This window comes from Brachyistius frenatus, unplaced genomic scaffold (genome assembly GCF_029030835.1).
Source record: "Brachyistius frenatus isolate BFR_SWC_R1_liver_20210118 unplaced genomic scaffold, ASM2903083v1 Contig_120, whole genome shotgun sequence".
Lineage (NCBI taxonomy): Eukaryota > Metazoa > Chordata > Actinopteri > Embiotocidae > Brachyistius > Brachyistius frenatus.
Window position 1 is genome coordinate 110,807 of NW_027210719.1, and position 18,111 is coordinate 128,917.

Here is an 18,111-nt window from a genome sequence, read left to right on the forward strand (position 1 = left end):
ATCAACCCTCTGATTGTTTCCCCAAATGTCTCTCAGCCAGCAAACAACTCTTTGTTTGCTGGCTGTGTGCCAACACTAGATTACTAGTGCTACCAATCAAATAGTTATTGTTATCTGTATTATAATCATCTCAATTTCTCAACATCTCCTGAATAGGTTCTCCAATTAATATCAGATTATGTCAAATGCAAATCACAGCAGGTCTGTGATCAGGGAAAATAAACTGCTTTCAAGCATTTTGTTAAAGATTAGTAAGGGACAAATTCTTTTCTGACTTGTGTCCCTGTGTTTTCATACATCTTGTGTCAGAGATATGTGCGCATTTGTGTATTTCTACATGCTTTGTGCTGAACTAATCCTCCCCCCTGAGCATTTGACAGTAGGGCTCTGGTCACGGTCACACCTGATGTACCTGCAGCTAATCCTATCCCACAACCGATGTCACTGTAACCAATCCTGTCACAGCACTCAGGACAGCCTCAGCTCCTTCCTGACATCTCAGTCACACCTCTCTGTCATCTCCCTCCTCCCCCGTCCGCTCTCTTCCTTTGCTTGCTTGACTTTATAAATGCATTCCTGCTCCGTTTTCTTGCTGGCAGACTGACAAGACCCCCTGCCCTGCTTTTGTCTTATATCTTACCTAATAATATCCATAGCTCTTCTTTACAATCCTCACCTCTCACATTCACCCTTGTCTCCTCTCTCTGCATCTTATCTTACATTTCTACCTTGATACGAACATACCTCCCATCTCTCCAGCTTTGATTTGCTTGACATTTCCCCATTTATCCCTTTCTTTCTTTCTTTCTTTCTTTCTTTCTTTCTTTCTTTCTTTCTTTCTTTCTTTCTTTCTTTCTTTCTTTCTTTCTTTCTTTCTTTCACTCTCTCTCTCTCTTTGTCAACTGCTGCATCCGCCCACACAACACTATCTTCACCTGCCCTGCTGCCACCAGAAATAAATAAACGCAGCAACAGGTCCTCTGTCACAAAACAGAAATTGCATTGTGTATCTGTCACTGGCACTCACTTTTTCCGACACCCATCGTAATGATTGTCTGATATTTTCTCCTTTTCTCCTCAACCCTCTCTCCTTACATTTTTCTTGCAGAGAGTAAGCTGAAAGTGCAAAAGAACAACCAGTCTCAGGTGCACCTGGAAGACAGCCGTGTCAGGATCAATTGCTCCATCACCTCCCAGACCAGCCAGGACTCCCAACATGCTGTGCTGTGGTACGTGAGACGAGCAACTGGGTCAGAAGCCGATGAGCTGCTTCTGCGGATCGAACGCTCGGGGGCCTTCGAGTACGGTGCCTACGCAGATGAGGAGAGACTTAGACGGCGTGTGCAAGCCGAGAGGCTTTCACCCCGTCTCTATGTGCTGACGCTGAACAGGGCAGAAAGCAGTGATTCTGGGACATACTACTGCCTGGTGGAAGAGTGGCTGAGTGACCCAGATGGAGCCTGGTATCGACTCTCCCGGGAGTCCTCAGGATTCACGCAGGTTCTGGTCAGACAGCCAGGTGAGCAAGCAGTCAAAAGTACTGCTCTTTTTAACAGAATGCATATTTATTCCCACTACACAGACGCATTAGCTGCCACTTTAGCCCCACGCGTTTTAATGCTTTACACTAGTTTAACATTGCCCCAACCTTTCCTCCCTCTGTCACATGTTCTGCCCAACACCTCATGGCCATCGCTCACTGGTGCCCTTACACCTGCCTCAGGTGGAGAGAAAAATGTATTGAAATCATGCCAGCTCTCTGAGAACGTAATCCTCTTGTCCTGTACTCAAAAACTTCCGCTTAAAGCCACGATGTACCTACTGCCACCCACACCCTGATATCCCACCTCATGACAGTTCTCTTAAGTACACTCCATCTCGTATCTTTTTCTCTCCCCGACAGAATTTTCCCTTTTTATTTTACCACAGCCTTCATGCCTTTTCTTATACAATAAAACATCATGACCCCAAAATGCAAAAAAATAATAACTCACCTTTCCCGCTGAAGGTGACTTCTTGCAGACATCTCTGAGAGCAGCGTTTGTCTGCCAGGTGTCCTATTTACAATTCAGAGAGAAATCATTGATATGGCATCTGTCCAACTTAAATGTGAGGACGAAAACATCTGGTGACAAGCCTGTCGAGCAAAGAAAATGCTTACTCAATATAGTAATCTGCTTTCAAGTTGACACTGGTCTCACAATTAATGTAGCTGCGGTACTAGAGATTTGGGAATATGTGCACCTCATATTGATTGATATACAGATTACTTTTATGATTTGGGTGCATTTCAGCTTTGATTTAAAGACTTAATACATTTCTGGAAGCTCATTGAGGGACTAGGTTATTATAAAATGTATCACACATAACCATGTAGATTTTAACTGTTTATGACATGTAAACATCTCCGTAAAATGAATATATCATGCCGTATAAACATCATGTATATTCATTAAGGTGTTAAAACATTCACCCAGGAAGCCTGTCAAGAGGAAAGATGAGTGGAGATGGGTGCTAGAATTAGGCTTTTTTTTCCTGCTCTCCTGCTGTGCTTTCTGCTTCTCATTTTGCTTTAACAAGACGACCGTTCCAAATGAGTCCAAGCAAGCCAAGTCTTTACTGCTACTGTTGTTTTTTTACTGCAGTGGAAGTGGGTCATAGTACCACCCCTCAAGGGTTGTAGCATACCAATACAGACAGACACACTGGCCTTGGGGTAGAATATAAACCTGCTGGAAAGCTGAAAGACTGGCAATAATAGCTATGGGCTGCACTGTGGGATTTATAATTTTTTTCCTGGTATTTGTGCATTTTAAAAGGTTGGTGTCCCACTCGAGTCATATGTTAAGTGCTGTTAATTGGTTTGAATTGTTCAAATTAAGGCTGCAACTAGCATTCATTTTGATTGTCGAGTAATCTGCTGATTATTTTCTGTTATTTTGAGAGCAACATTTTAGAAAATACTGAAATTCATCTGTTACAATTTGTCCCAAGTTGACAGCAAAAACCTGGAAATCCTCATTTGAGGTTTTTGTTTCTATTTTTATCTGAAAAATAATAGCTGCAGATGAATCTACTAAGTGACTAATCTGTTTGTTTATTTTGGAACTAAAGCAGAAATGATCAGATATTCTTGAGAAGCCAGTGTTATTGTAAATTTGGTTGAAAACTGCCTTTTTCATCTGTCGTACAGTTTCAAGATATATTGCACATTTCAATACTTTAATTTTATTCTGTTCCAATCCTTGTTTTTCTTTTCTTCTCGTATCGCTGTAGAGGTTCGCCTGCAGGTGGAAGAACTGGAGTCAAATGTGACAGTGGAAGAGTCCGGTTCAATCCGACTGGGCTGTAGCATTCCTTCACAGTCGTCCCGAGACTCCCGCTTCTCCGTGTCCTGGTATGTGGAGCGCTCTGACGACGAGGACAACGAGGACAACGAGGACAACGAGGACCAGCCGGGGGAAGGAGAGAGCGAGCGGGAGTGCGTCTTCTCCATCGGCCATGATGCTGTTTTCGGAAATGGAAACTGCAGCCCGAGAGAGGAAGCGGGGCCAAATTCCCGCTTGCAGTTTGAGAGGATGACCTCTGATCAGTACAGCCTGACCATCCAAGGAGCCCGGCCAACAGACGCAGGCCGATACTACTGCCATGTGGAGGAGTGGCTTCTGAACCCACGCAAGGCATGGTACCGCCTGGCCACCAACAATTCTGGGTTCACTATTGTCAATATACAGCAACAAGGTAACTGAGTCCTTGGAGTTTTCTATGAATGAAGGTGACATTAAACACTGTGACAAAACCACATTTGTATCAATGGCTTTCTTCAAATTGTTTACTGTAATGAACAATTTTATATATAGTAAGCTGGCAATTTAAAAACCAGAAATGCTCTTCACAGGATGTAATTAACTACTACTTATTTGTATGTCTTGGCTCATGGTGTGTATTGTCATATTGCCCAGTCCTAACCTGTCCTTTGTATTTCAGTAAAAGTAACTTGAGAATATTAATGGTCCAATTATAGAGCTCTTATGTACTTTGTGTAATTTCTGCCTTGAATGGTCTGGCCTCCTCTACTGCAACATTTATGATAATAAAACAAATCCAGTTAAAATGGGAGCCAGCGATGGCCACTCACTGTTTAGGAATAAGACTGAGTCGTGAATAGACTCAGAATCAGGCTTAGGACCTAAATAAGTCAAATAGATGTATTTATAAGTGTAAACGGATAGATGAAAATCATATGTAACTGTAAGAAGTGCCTTCTACTAGCCGTAAGAGACATGAAAAGTAAACCTCTTTTCATTCTGTAGTCATCATTTTTCATCATCAGAACTGTAAGAGAAGGCTATTTGCAAAATGTTTTTGCATTTGTGAACGACTTTGATTTGTTTATTCTTTGTCAACAGTCTCGACTCTCCAGTCAGTGGTGTGCTCCAATGAGTCCCTCTTCTACTTTGTCTTCTTTTACCCCTTCCCCATCTTCGGCATTCTCCTCATCGCCTTGCTGCTGGTGCGCTTCAAGAGCCGCAACAACAGCAAGAGCCAAGAGGGCAAGAACGGCGCCCCGCTCCTGTGGATTAAAGAACCTCATCTCAGTTACTCTCCCACCTGTCTGGACCCACCTGCGCTCAGCCTGCACCCCGGCTCTGTTGACTAAGTGAGGGGCCTCCCCCCTCCTGCCTTGTGCAAATCGTGCATTCAGCCAACACAATGCCAGGGAGCAGATCTGGACTCCAACTTCAGACCTTACTGTCGTTCACTACTGTGTTGAATTAGTCAATCAGTTGATCAGTTTCAAAGTTCCTACCCTGGTGGCTGTCTGTTTTATTTTTAACAACTGTTTGTATGTGCGTGCGCGAATGAGAATGGATGTTCCATGTTGGCACAATTTATTGTGCGACCAAAAACTGAAGGACAAGAGATTGCCACGAGCCTCTCTCATTTTTGTTTTCTGTGTAACTTAATCTCATAGTTGCATTTTGATTTTTATTATTCAAAATATTTGTCTATTTTTCAAGAGGAAAAAAAAAATCCTGTGCACATGAGAACAATGGCCAATCTGGGCGCAACATTTAAGAGAAGGAACTCTATAATCGACTCCGGCAATACGTGGATGCCAAAAAAAGTCTGTGCACTGATCCAAGAGCAGCCACAGCCTTGCCCACTATGCTGGTTGCCATAGTGATGCTCTGTGCCCACTGACTTCGTAGCTGCTGACTTGGTTGCCAGGCTGCATAGAGACAAAGGCTACGACACACAAGTCTGTGTCCTAAGTGAGGATGTGTGTATGTGTGTTGGCCCACCTGCCTTCACAATGAATTTGCCTTGGCAGACAGAAACAGGTCCTGGTGTGCCACTTAAACACTGCCAGACACTCTGGCCTTAGTGAGAGACGGTCCCGCTCTTCTCCTCCATCCTCTGCCTCCACGGCAGTGAGAGAAAGAGAAAGAGGTCAGAAATGATGGAGAATAAATGAACATTTCTCTGCTACTGAGAATATATGTATTTTAACACAAGTGAATTTTTTTCAGTGCCAAGTCCTCCTTATTTCCATGCTGTCCTCTGCAGATTATGTTTGAAGTTTTACAGAGAGGAAAGCTGATTAGTTTGGAGGCAGATTGTAAATATGTCTTCTTACCTCCTGCTGTGGATTTATGGGCCTTGTTGGCAAAAGGGCAATTTCTACACTAATGTTAAATCAGTTAAATTGTCCTTATTAAATTACACAGTTGGAGTTACTGACTGAAATTAAATTCTTGCACATTTCTTTAAGTTGCCCAGTATGACCACTCCGTCCTGTCTTGAAAAGATATCAGATGCATATTAGTCCCAAAAAAGACTTTTCATTTGATAAGAGCCACACTACAGATTATAAATGTGTAGAAGTATAATGAAACACTAAATGTCTTCAGCACATCATAAGAAAACAAGTTAACGAGGACAAATGTTTGACTTTTGTGTTTATTTTAAAAGTCTTTTCTATTTATTGTTTTATACTTTTTTGCATAGCTTTTTAAGATTTTTTATTTTTATTTGTTTTTGCTTTGGCGTTCTCAAATAACTGTGCTGCTTGTGTTGCCGGGCAACTGCACCAAGCACAATTTGTCAATAGCTTGTGTGTTGACAATGTGGTAGAAGTAGAAATGCTAGATTTGTCCTGCGCATTGCAGTCTGTAGCATTTCATACCAGGTTGTCAAGTTTAGTCAGTGTCAAAACACTGTATATCTTATACCTATAATGAAATTTACTGTGGCTTTAAATGTACAATAGTTGAACAGACAAGTCACAAAAATGGATTCACTTAATGCTTTTTGCTTGAGTCGCGTTTATTTAGTCAAATGTGATGTAACACCTAGGTAGGATGTTTGATCAGAGACGACTGAAACTGAACTGTTAAAATGTTTTCTAATCATGGATTCTGGCTGAAGGCGTCCTCCTCAGCTCCCCTGACGCACGGCAGAAGGGTTGGAAACCTGTGTCACCTTCTCTGGAATGCAACAGCCAGGGGAGAGGTGTGAAATCCTCGATCCGACGTGGGCCCTAACCCATTCACTGCCAAGACGGGACATGAGAACTCTTGAAAAACTTGACATTGTTGTCTCAGTCGTGTCAACATGTATATTGCATGACAATATCGCAGGAGGAAATTTTGATGTTTTGTAAACTTTGAACTCTTTGAGCATTGTGTTTGTGTGAGAGCCGAGAACCCCGCACCTCCTACCCCCACCCACAACTTCCTGAGCCAAGAGTCAACGCAAAGTCCCTGGTTCCTAGTCATTTCCAATATTTGACATCCAATTCCAGATGCCCTTTGAACTTGTGAAGTAGTTAATTTCAAGAATGGGTGTTTGTGAAGATTGTGTTTGATATTATTGCTCATATTCGTCTTTTTATTGCTTTGCTTTTATGCAGCACTTCATTAAACAGATTTATGTCAAAAAAAAAAAAAAAAGGTTTGCTGCTGATACCGAGACAACTTTTCTTCTTTTCAACCTTTCCATCTGACGAACACTAGTCCAGGGTAAGTAAGCCTGGTGCTATTTAGTTACTAGAGTTAGAAATGTGATGCACGTGCAGCAAACACAGCTACAACTAAACTCACCAATGTCATCAAAGAAAAAAAGCCCATAGATGTCAGTTCATTATTAACCAGGTGCTTTTACAAGAGAGATCGTTAGCAGAGAATCTGGTTAGTGTGCAGAGCGCACTCATCACAGCTGAGGTGCTAGAAACAAGCAGCACACAATGAAAAGAGAGAGGCAGTTCACACAAAAAAAAAAATCTATAATTTAATGAGGCAAAAATGAGTTTTTTTCAGGCCAATAACTATGTAAATAAATGAATACAACCTACAATAAGAGGAGAACACATGATAACAAAACCTTGTGTAAGCAAAACATTATCCACTACGTACAATACAGTATGTAAAACTGTCTTAACAGCCTATCCAGGGTATATACACCCAGAATAATTAACATTTTAGACAATGTACAATCATAGAAATATGTACAAAGATAGGATTATGCAGAAAAAAATGCATTTGTAAATAGTGTTAATTTGTAACATCATGTGATCTCCTGATTGTCAAAATCGTCTGTGTATCCAGTAAATATTCTTTTCAAACAAAGACTTGGTGGTCCAAATGTTGCCTCATTAAATTGCAACATTCAGTGTGTTTGGGAGGACTACTTTTCTTTTTCAAAGACTATCTAAAACAGCACGATAGTCATTCTGTACAGTTTCAGGCCCCAACATCACCGGGAATAATTTATCAAACTGTAGTTTGACAGAATGGTTGCAGATCTTATTGACTTGCATTTGCTTTGGCTGTAAATGCTAACGGGATGCTAATATCAGTTTCCGTAAGCAAACCTGCATAACCTTATTTGTTGTTTGAATGATTGCCTTTTATAAATCTAAAACAATCACAGAGATGCATGTTGGGTAAATGGTGCCACGGAACAGCTGCTTTAGCTTCAGTGTGTAAATCACATAATCCTAGACTTAATATGAAATTAAATTGATCTTTCCAGACTTGAGCCAGGAAATGGATGACGTAGTTGCCGTGTGTGATGTCACAGTACAACCACCATCATTGGCGCCATACAGTCAAACTCTGGTGTTTTTGTCATAATAATATTAATACCATCCGTAGCTGCCTCACAAGATTCCTCCACACATTCTGGCAGTGCTGTAGCTGTGTTTTGAGGGCTGCATGTATTGGCCGTGTGCTGGCTCCAGATTTAGGTGTAAATCAGTGTGTTGATGTGTTCAGTTGAGCCATCGATGCTTTTTACTGCTGTATTCATATATGACCATGTTTTTTTTTTGTTGCTTTTGTTATTCCATCAAATACCATTGTGTCCATTAAAACGGCATTTCGCTGTTCAGCTCATTGCAATAAAATACATTCCGTGCATCTTCCCGTTTTCCTTCCAACCATGTGCTGTATTTGGAGATAAGAAAACAACATGCAGTAACTATGATTTACTGAAGTACTACCAGCACCCTTCTCAACCATTTAGCTCTGCTTTCACCGTAAAATCAAGGTTAACGCTCTGCAGGCAGCAGGCTCTTGTTTGGTTAATATGGGATCTTGACCTTAAACAACTCCAGGGTTTATTTATTCTGCATGTTCAGCCAGGTCTGTGTGTGAATGTGTTTTTGACTAAGCGAGAGGGAAGGTTTGGGTCAGCATGTCAAAGGTTAAATTATGCTTGGAGGGCCTGCTGCAAATTAACAAGAAACTTTTTTTGACTGCCTCAGCAAAACCATTTCACATTTCATAACTCATCTGATGCAGATGGACCTCCTCACGCCTCCTCCATCATTCTCGCTCACACACACAAATGCACATAACTCCTAAGCAGTAAACTGCTTTCTGCCACTAGTGCATGCCATTTGTACTTCTCCCTGACTCCTTCGCCCATGAATCCATATTAACTCATATTGATGCACACATAACCAATAAGGCCAAAAACAAATGCTACCACCCATTCCATAAATCACAGTGTCACAAAGGGAAACTGCATTCACTGTAAGAAAAATCATGGCTTGGTTTTTGCTTGTGGGTTCAGTAAATGTTTTTTCTGCGCTCTGTGATGCAGACAGGTTTCTCTGTGAGAGCTGTTGGTCGACTCAACGTACTGTCTTGACTGAAAGAACCCCGTCACTCAAAGATCTATTGAAGTATGCTGCTAACATATTGCTGATGTTTTTTGTCAGCAGGCTTTGTGACAACTTCATAGGATGGAAATACACCAAATCGTCTCGCTTTCAGCACAATCTTCCTGTCCCACTTTCTGCTCGATTTTTCTGCTCGGTCTCCATTTTCTCAAGCGCACCCCCTACGAGGAAAGACTTTGCATAAAAGTAGACACTTGCAGATCCATAGTTCTCACTGAAGATGCAGACTACAGAGGGCACACTTGGCCACCCAGTATCTAACGATCCAGAGCGGCAGGGCGGTAGTTAGGCAAATATATCATGATTTATGACCAGTAACAGTGAAAGCATTAAAGAGAATGCAAAGATGGAACATGTCCACTGTCCTGCTTGTAGTGTCTGAACTGAGGTGCATCATAACAAGGACAGAGACAAAAATCTATGAAAGTGGGTGCAGACTAAGTTTTAATTTAACTAAGGAATATTTGCTTGTATGCAAAAACATGCTGACTTACTCCCAATGCTTAACATCTTCTCTATAAGCAGGACAGGCAGTTCTAAGAGAGGAGACATAAGGGAGGCAGTGGTACAAAATTAACAGCTCGTAGAGTGTGACTGGTAGTTGTTGAGGCCTGTGCACAACTTGTGGTTCTCACCCTTGTATGATACCACATCGCTCTGTGTGGTATGACTCACTCAGTAATGTAAGGGTAAGTAAAAATACTTAAGATGAAATCAGCTGGAGACGTTAATACACGAACTGGTACACTCACGTTTCAAATACACTGGTTTCTCTTGAGATGGAGAGGCAAGGAGAACAGAAGCACTACCTGTACTGCTGAAAATAGCACTACAATTTGACATTGATGTATCAGCAGCAGTCAGTAATCTCTCGGGCTATGTAATCTGTGCAAATTCCTCCAGGAAAAAGAATCGATACTTGTATTAAGGGCCTGTTAGTTAAGGCTGTTCAGTGGGGGGAAAAAAAGTCACGAGTTTACTGATGATGATCATGAAACCTCCAGGCAGATCACAAGACACCTGCTGACATGCAAGCAACAAAAACACTGAATGTCCCACATCATTCATTATGGATTAAAAACATGCACAAATTTACAAACACTCTAAAATATTCTCATCTCATCCATATTTTATAAAGACTAAAGTTGTTTATGTACTTCCACTGGCTCTTCTTTAGATGCAGTAAACTAATGCTAAGGTTGCTGCAGCGTTCCCGTGGGACCTCAACGTTTAGTCTACCCGTTCTCTGAGGCCCCGTGAAAGCCTGAAGATTCAGATGTAGAGCTAATTAACTGTTCTAGGTATTCATTGTTTTATTTGTTTTATTGGGAATTTAGATGAAAATGTAATAGTTGATGGGCGAAATGATCTTGAAAAATTAAGGTTTTTAAGAGACCATTTTGACTTTAGCCCACTTAATCTGTCTTGGTTTTGAAAGCATGTAGGAACTTTTGACTGTCTACGGGTGTGTTTACCAGAGGTAGTTTAACATGAAGCTTTGGTGAACAGGAGCAGATGAAGGGGAAGATACGAGCCCTGAGGCAGTTTTAAAGAAGGCTAGTCCACAGCAGTGTTGGCATTTCTCAGGCCGTAAGCACAGTGGTGCTTTTGAGCTAATGAGAGCATATAAAAAAAAATATCAGTATGTTGAAATTTAGCGGGTAAAATGTTTACTGCATTTACCAAGTTAGCTTCGCATTTTAGCATTTTCAGCAGCAAAAGCTCTCCTGAGGCTGGTGGCAGTTATGTTTTGCAAGTCATATTTATGGCCAATTCAATAGCTGTAAAGACACTTCAATTAAAGTCAATCTCATGGTGGTCACTGGGGAAAAGTCAGGGGATCACTCACCTGGGTCTTTAGTATTCATTCTCTATCCTCAGTGGGTATCATTACAACATTTAATGACAAAATCTATTGCGTAGTTGTCAAGGAATTATTCTTAAAACTACTCAGGGTATCACCAGTCAGTATATATCTCAGACCCAAAGTAGTGGACCAACCAACCGACTGACCGACATTGTCATCTCCACTGCTAGCCTGGCTAAAAACCAGACTTTATATATATAGTACATCCCTTTGATTTGCCTTTATTCATCCCAGACCCAGATAGAGTATGCTGCATCTATAAAGAGAGTTCTACACAAGCAAATTACCATCCTCAAGAGAAGATAAACTCATAATATAGACAGCACAGTAGTAGCTATGCCTTCAGGCATTTCACACATTGATATTATAAATAAGCGCTGAGAAGCAAAAAGGGCAAACGGGGCCCCTCCTCTTTCACTTCGCTGAATCAGATGCTCGGTTATCCATCAGATCTACAGTATGTACTGTACAGTAGCCCCCCGTGCTGTAGGGAAAAGCTAAGAGATATTTTGTTGTGTCATCTAAAGCACCCCGTTTTTAATTGTTAATAAGACGATGCATGCACATTCAATCAGATGAGGCCTTTATGCATAAGTAAAGTTGGTAACAACAGCGAGCTAATCAGCGATGTGCATCTTGTTCTCCTGTGGGACGCCAAGTAATTATGAATGAGCAGGAGGAGGCAAAACCAGTTCACTAATGTGCCTTTAGTGCTGAAGATGAGGAGAGAAGCAGAAATATATAATTCTACTATATAATGATCCAATGAAAGGAGAAGGGGGAGTCAAGGAGGCGAAGAGAATGCAGCAGGGAATAGATGAACAAAATAAATGGCAGCAGAAGGTGCATGAAAAAGGAAAAAAATAAGGAGAGGAAATGTAAAAAAAAAAACACATTCCCCTGCGACAGGCAGCTACTTCAAACAGTATCTTTAGAAGAGGCAGTTGAATATTTGACAGCATGTAATATACAAGGCTTTCCAATCCAGGATTTCATCTCTCATGATCATGAATATGTTTAAAGACATTGGTATCAGAATTTGAGACCCCGGGGTAAAATTTCCACGTGTGGGTTTTACTCCGGCTCGAACCAGGCGTAAAGCAGCTCCCTGTGAGTGGCGATGTGTTCCTGTGTGTGCGTGTGTAGCTTCTTGCAGTCCATCAACACACACTTTGGAGGGACATGCTGTTTGGCAATCTAGTTCCTGTGCAGTCGTACACCGTGGAGGTGCGTGCACACACCTCTGGCAGCGACCGAGACATTCCCTCCCGGCAGTTCTGTGAAGATCAAAAGCTCTACATGATGGCTGTCTAACTCATTTTTGCACTAAAATCATTTGTGGACTGTAAATATACCCGCTCCCTCTTTTTCAACCTCTCCCAGTGTTTGTGTGTTGTCTTTTGTATGTGCCCAGTGGCACGCTGGGAAGGACAGTCACACATGACCAGGAGAAGCAAAAGCACTGATTGATCTCTGACCATTCGACTGGTCTGCAACCTCCCTCCCCCACACACACCCCTCCACCCAATCTATAACTGCTTTTAACCACAAATGACAGTACCTGTGGATGTAGTTGTCATGGCACCAGAACAGGACTGACTGACTTTGATGTATAAGTTAATAGCCCTACGTGTGTGTGCGTCACAGTATACGCATCACCATCCGACCATCTCTTTCATTGTCACCACTGCTGCTGCTCACTTTTCTTTCTCTATCACTCCCTGCTATTTAAAATTACAGAGTAAATCAACACGTAGTGTGTAAACAGTGCAAGACAATCTGGAGAGAGAAACAACAACTGTCAGTTAACTGCTAATGAGACTGCGACACGGATTAAGAAGTGTGGAGCATGTGTAGGGGCTGACAACTCCCTCACATTGAATGTTCTCTCCCTCTCAGTGACACTGGCATACAAACGCCTGTCATCATCTATTACAACAGAAATCGGTCACAGGAGATTCCCTCATCATGTACAAAGGCATGTACCATACACAAACCCTGTGGTCACACTTATGTCCCCTAAATGAACCTCTGCATGCACATAGCATCCAGTGAGCAAAGGCGATGACATAATCTGCCATTATATATGGCTTTGAAATGAAAATACAGATTTTAGGCATCAATATTTTAACGGGTCTCCGATAGCCTTCGAGACATGTGCTGCATTATTGAGTACAAGCGGCTTGCAGTTCGAAGTATGTCATGGTTGATTCTCATTGACAGGGGGGATTCTTTCAGCAGACAAAAGAGATGAGAGACAGTATCGACGAGCCTTTGGTCTTTGTGGGTGTCCTCAGGAACAGGGTTCTCCACATTCAATTGTGACTCGACGAACGCAGAATTACACATTTATTCCTGAAAACACATCCTGCTAAGAAAGCTTGAATTTCCACTTATTCCAACTAAACGGTCACCGGGACCACTGCCGCACGCAACTCACTTGACAAACAACAACACAGCTTCGGGGAATGTATTGATTTAAACTGATGGGGGTGCTGAAAGTTTCTGAGAAAAGGGATCAAAGGTCAAAACTGCACCGTGAGTACGCACACGGTCAGACAGAGCACTTACGATTCAAGCAATTTTGCCATAAGCGGTTTGTCAGCAAAGATTTACTCTATAGTAACTGTGTCTGATTCGCAGCTGAACTCTTAGTGGCCCTGTTCACACCATCAAACCTGATGACATCACAGGACTGTAGTTCTGGTTTAGAGCCATGCAGCATATTTGTTTATATTTACCAATGAATAATACATCTCAAACAATTTAATCAAGATTTCTTATACTAACCAACTATTAGGGGTATTTGTCCAAACTCGCCACCTAGTGTTTGAAGGGTGCAAAGGCAGTAAAAGTCTTGGTTCATGTACTGTACATTTTATCTGTGGAAGTATCATTACTCTCCTTTACTTGAGTATAAGTAGCAATATCACAAAGGAAAAATACAAAACAAGAAGTCTAACATTCAAAACCTGAGCAAGGAGTAACAAAACTGATTTATGAGTGTCATATTATTAGATTATAAGATTAACATTGCTGGATTTATTTTAAAAGGAGGATTTTACTGTAAAATTGCATTAAAGTGGTTTAGTTTTTTTTTTTTTATTTAACAATATTTGGTGTCTATAATCATTACGGTTTGTTTTTATTTAATGCTAAATATTGTAAGCATTATCTCCAAATATGCATCCTCACAATAGATTATCATATCAACATTACATTAAAACTGACAGTCTTCAATTTGCAAACATCAAGAGAAATGACCGCTGCATGTCATTCAGTATTTTGTTGTGTATGTAATAAAAACATTTAGTTTAGTTTTAGGTCAGCAATCATTTTCACAGAATTGCAAACTTCTTTTTTTTTTTTTTTTTTTTTTAAATATGATCATATGAGAAACATTCAAAGCTAAAATGCAAAAAGTACACACTTAACTTGAGATTTTTTAATCTGCCAACCCAAAGTTTGTTGTAATTTAGTAGTGTACAACATTTTTGCTCAGTAGTACAGTAAGTAACTTGTGATTTCAACAAAACGGCAAACATGCCAAAATTGTTGTCTTGATCCATGAAACATTATTTCAGATGGAAGTCAAAAAATAATTAGAAAAACTGGAGGTATGTTTAACCATTGTATTTTCATGAGTGATTTATACTGAAAACGTACAGTGTAATTCAAAACACCATCAAGGAATGTTAAAAGAAAATATCAGAGTAGCTTTGGCTTCAGTCCTGAAATTGTTGTCCACAAGCTGAGGTAAGACTCAGTTTGAGTTCAGAAAGGAGACTGTGGCAGCAGAGGATGAAGTTCAAACAGTTTTGTGGAGGCACGACGCAGCTTCACTCACATCAAAGCGATTGGAATAATTTGGCTGTCAGCTCATGCCTCTGCTGAAGCCCCCGCTCTGACCGTGACCCTTGACCTCTACCCCAGAAATGTCCGTGTTGAGTCATTTCCTCCGGCTGCTGTGGTGTGTTGCTGGGACGGGCAGGTGGAGCGTCGCTGCGGGGACTTCCAGAAATAGGACACCTCAGCGGTCCAGCGAGCGTTTCTGGATTGCCTCCGCCACCACGGTGCGCAGGAGAGAGATGACAGAACGAGGGTCGTCGCTGCCAATCACAGCACTGCCTGACACAATCATGTTAGCCCCTGCCTGGAGTGGACGAGAGCAAACAAGTAATGTAAGAGAAACTGGAAAAACAAATCCGCAGATTTATAGGTGGGTGTTTGAGTGGGCTGTAATGTTTGTATCTCTTACCTCTGCACACTTGTGAATGGTGTCGGGGCCGACCCCTCCATCTACTTCAATGTCTAATGAAGGGAACTGACTCCGCAGCCAGCTCACCTGGGCACACAGAAATAAAACAGAACTCAAAACCTGACCACACAATTTTGATAAATTAGTAGGATTGCCAAAAAGACACGGTGCTTCTACAATTCAATAATTAATCACCACGTGTTAAAAAGAGTGAGAGAGAGAATTAACACGAGCGACGACAGCACTAAGTGCAAATCTATTGTTTTTTTTAGTACTTATGTAACACAGTATTTTGTATTTCTGTGGTTTAGCATAAACTTCTAAGTCTCACATTATTGTGAAAGTGAAACTTTACACAGCACTTATGTAATGCGAGTCTATAATTTCAGTTTAGCAGAGGTGTGTGAGAAACTGTAGCCTTTCATTTTACACTGATATCTATGTATAAAACAGGTGCGTAATAATCATAAGATTGTTGTTTATACAACTGGTCAAATCTAGCCCACAATTACTTGAACTGAAGTGAGCTTTGCTTGGGAAATCATTTCATGGCAGCAGATCATCTTCCATCGTCCTCCCTCTGGAGAAGACACAACAAATGTTTCATATCATCTATAACTGGCTTAAAGAAAACTGGTCTGCAATATATAGTCTTGTTAAACTACGTTGTGAGTTTACACGAGGCACAAATGTGTGGCATGTTATATATGGGAACAGGTGTCAGTGCGCTAAACATTCGGAACGTGTTCTTTTGTGTGCACGAGTTGGGATATTGCACATTTTAGAGAAGCGCTAAGTATTGCCACACCGGTGATTTTAATGATGCAAACTTCTCTCTGCTCTCTTACATCAAACCAGTGGGCTGCATGTACTCCACAAGGATCGTTCTTTATCTCTCATTGCGTATTAAAATAACAGCGGGACCATAAAGTAGTTCACATCCACAACGTAAACCAGCTGTACTGCACTTCTCATTATGTTCAATGTTTGCCAGGGCTGTTGACAGAAGAGTGACTGTACGATATGTGTTTCTGTTGTTTATTTTATTATTTCATTTTCGTTTGTCCTTACCTTGGGCATCATGTCTTCCATGAACTTCTGTCCTCCGAATCCAGGTTCAACAGTCATGACCAGAGCCATGTCGATCTGGTTAGCCCAGGGTGCCAGCTCTTCAACTGTGGTACCGGGCTTTATGGCCACACCCACCTACAACACTCACACACAAGAGCGTATTTAAACAGCGATGCCCGAATGTTTCCGAAACCGGAGGCGGCACCGTGGGGCATGGCATGCAACGCAACAGCACTGGTTGCAGCAGGGATTTTTTTTTTGAATCCCCTTGGTGGAGGGTCACAGAGACTAAAATACAGTCATCTTATGTTCGCTGATGTCAGTATTTCATATTTTAGCAGCAATATAAGCCAAACCAGCATGTTTTCATAAATCCATCCTATGAATCATTATACATTTATTCTTTTAAACGTAATTCCTCTTCCTGGAGTGCAGTATCATGGCCTCACCTTCATGCCGCTCTCTCTGATGTCCTTGATGAGGTTTCCAGGGTTGGTGGTGGCCTCCAAGTGGAAGGTGTACTGGCTGGCTCCCGCTGCAGCCATGGGCTTCACCCACTGCTCCGGCCGCGACACCATCATGTGCATGTCTGCAACATGAACACAATCACAACAACTGTGTTCCACCACACAGAGCATGCGTGGTTCAGTTCATCGGGAGCGTGTGTTTTGTGTTTGTGTCTCACCAAAGAAAGGGTCCCGGCCCAGGGACTTCCTCAGGCACTCCACCGTGGGATGGCCAAAAGTGATGTTGGGGACAAAGTGCCTTTAAAAAAAAAAAAAAATTAAAAAATAAAAAAGTGGGAGGGGGGGGGGGACAGGGACAGAATCAGATATTCAACGTGCAACCGTTGAGAAATCCCGTCATCTCGCAGCAACAGCTGCAACGTGACGTCATCTTGCAGCAACAGCTGCAACGTGACGTCAGACACACAAGCGAAGAGGAAGAGAAACACGTCTGAACTTCTTAACGCGAGGAAGAGGCGCTAAAACTCGGGAGGAAAGTGCACCGCATGACGTTTTCGAAAGCCTCGGACTAAAAACCGGAAAACTCCAGCTGAATAATTATCAAACTGGCCAACTTTGTCCTCTCAGGCGCGTGCTAACCGTGCTAACCGTAATCCCAAACCCGTGACAAACTGACCCGTCCATGACGTCGAGGTGCAGATAATCAGAGCCGCACTCCATCATCCGCACGCACTCGCTGCCCAGACAGGACAGGTCGCTGCTCAGGATGGACGGACCGATCTTCGCACTGTAAGCCATCATGGTTTTTTTTGCTGCTGCTGCCGTTACTGTCTGCATGCAGCCTAGTGGCAGCTAACGCCAAGCTAACTGTAGCATATAGCACCACTTCCGTTGATAACTTTCAAAATAAAATACCGGAAATTGGCCGGAAATTTACTTTCATGACCACCATATGTCGTCGGGAAATATAAATACATGTTTGGCTGTACTTTTATACAGTTGGCCTTGACTGTTGTTAGGATTTTTTTTAATTTTTTTTTTAATCTTCATTGTGATCTAAAAAGTTTCATAGGCTATTTTCATTCATTATTGTCCTTGAAGTCTCTTACAGTTTTATTTTGAGACAAAATTACCCAGCTTCCGGTTTTACTTTAGGTATCGATGGTACATTTGATAATTCTGTTCTCTATTTATACTTCCGGCTTCAAAATTGCACAATGCTCGCATGTCAACACTAGATGGCGCATAGCCCGTATGG

The 18,111-nt window shown here is 41.7% G+C and overlaps 2 protein-coding genes across 2 annotated transcripts in view; one reads left to right on the forward strand and one right to left on the reverse strand.

Annotated features, from left to right (window-relative positions):
• Positions 1–8,423, forward strand: part of igsf3 (immunoglobulin superfamily, member 3) — a 67,469-nt gene extending 59,046 nt beyond the window's left edge. Inside the window, exons 7-9 of the mRNA XM_069713664.1 lie at positions 1,109–1,519; positions 3,277–3,741; positions 4,410–8,423. Coding sequence (XP_069569765.1) covers positions 1,109–1,519; positions 3,277–3,741; positions 4,410–4,660 — 1,127 coding nt within the window. The 3' untranslated portion in view covers positions 4,661–8,423. The remainder of the gene's footprint in view (positions 1–1,108; positions 1,520–3,276; positions 3,742–4,409) is intronic.
• Positions 8,424–14,487: 6,064 nt separating this feature from the next.
• rpe (ribulose-5-phosphate-3-epimerase) lies at positions 14,488–17,715 on the reverse strand. Its single transcript, XM_069713651.1, has 6 exons — positions 17,530–17,715; positions 17,072–17,151; positions 16,836–16,975; positions 16,387–16,521; positions 15,316–15,402; positions 14,488–15,210 (listed from the first exon to the last, which is right to left on the reverse strand). The coding sequence occupies exons 1-6, from the start codon at positions 17,688–17,690 to the stop codon at positions 15,088–15,090; spliced, it is 726 nt and encodes a 241-aa protein (XP_069569752.1). The 5' UTR covers positions 17,691–17,715; the 3' UTR covers positions 14,488–15,087.
• Positions 17,716–18,111: the final 396 nt, after the last annotated feature.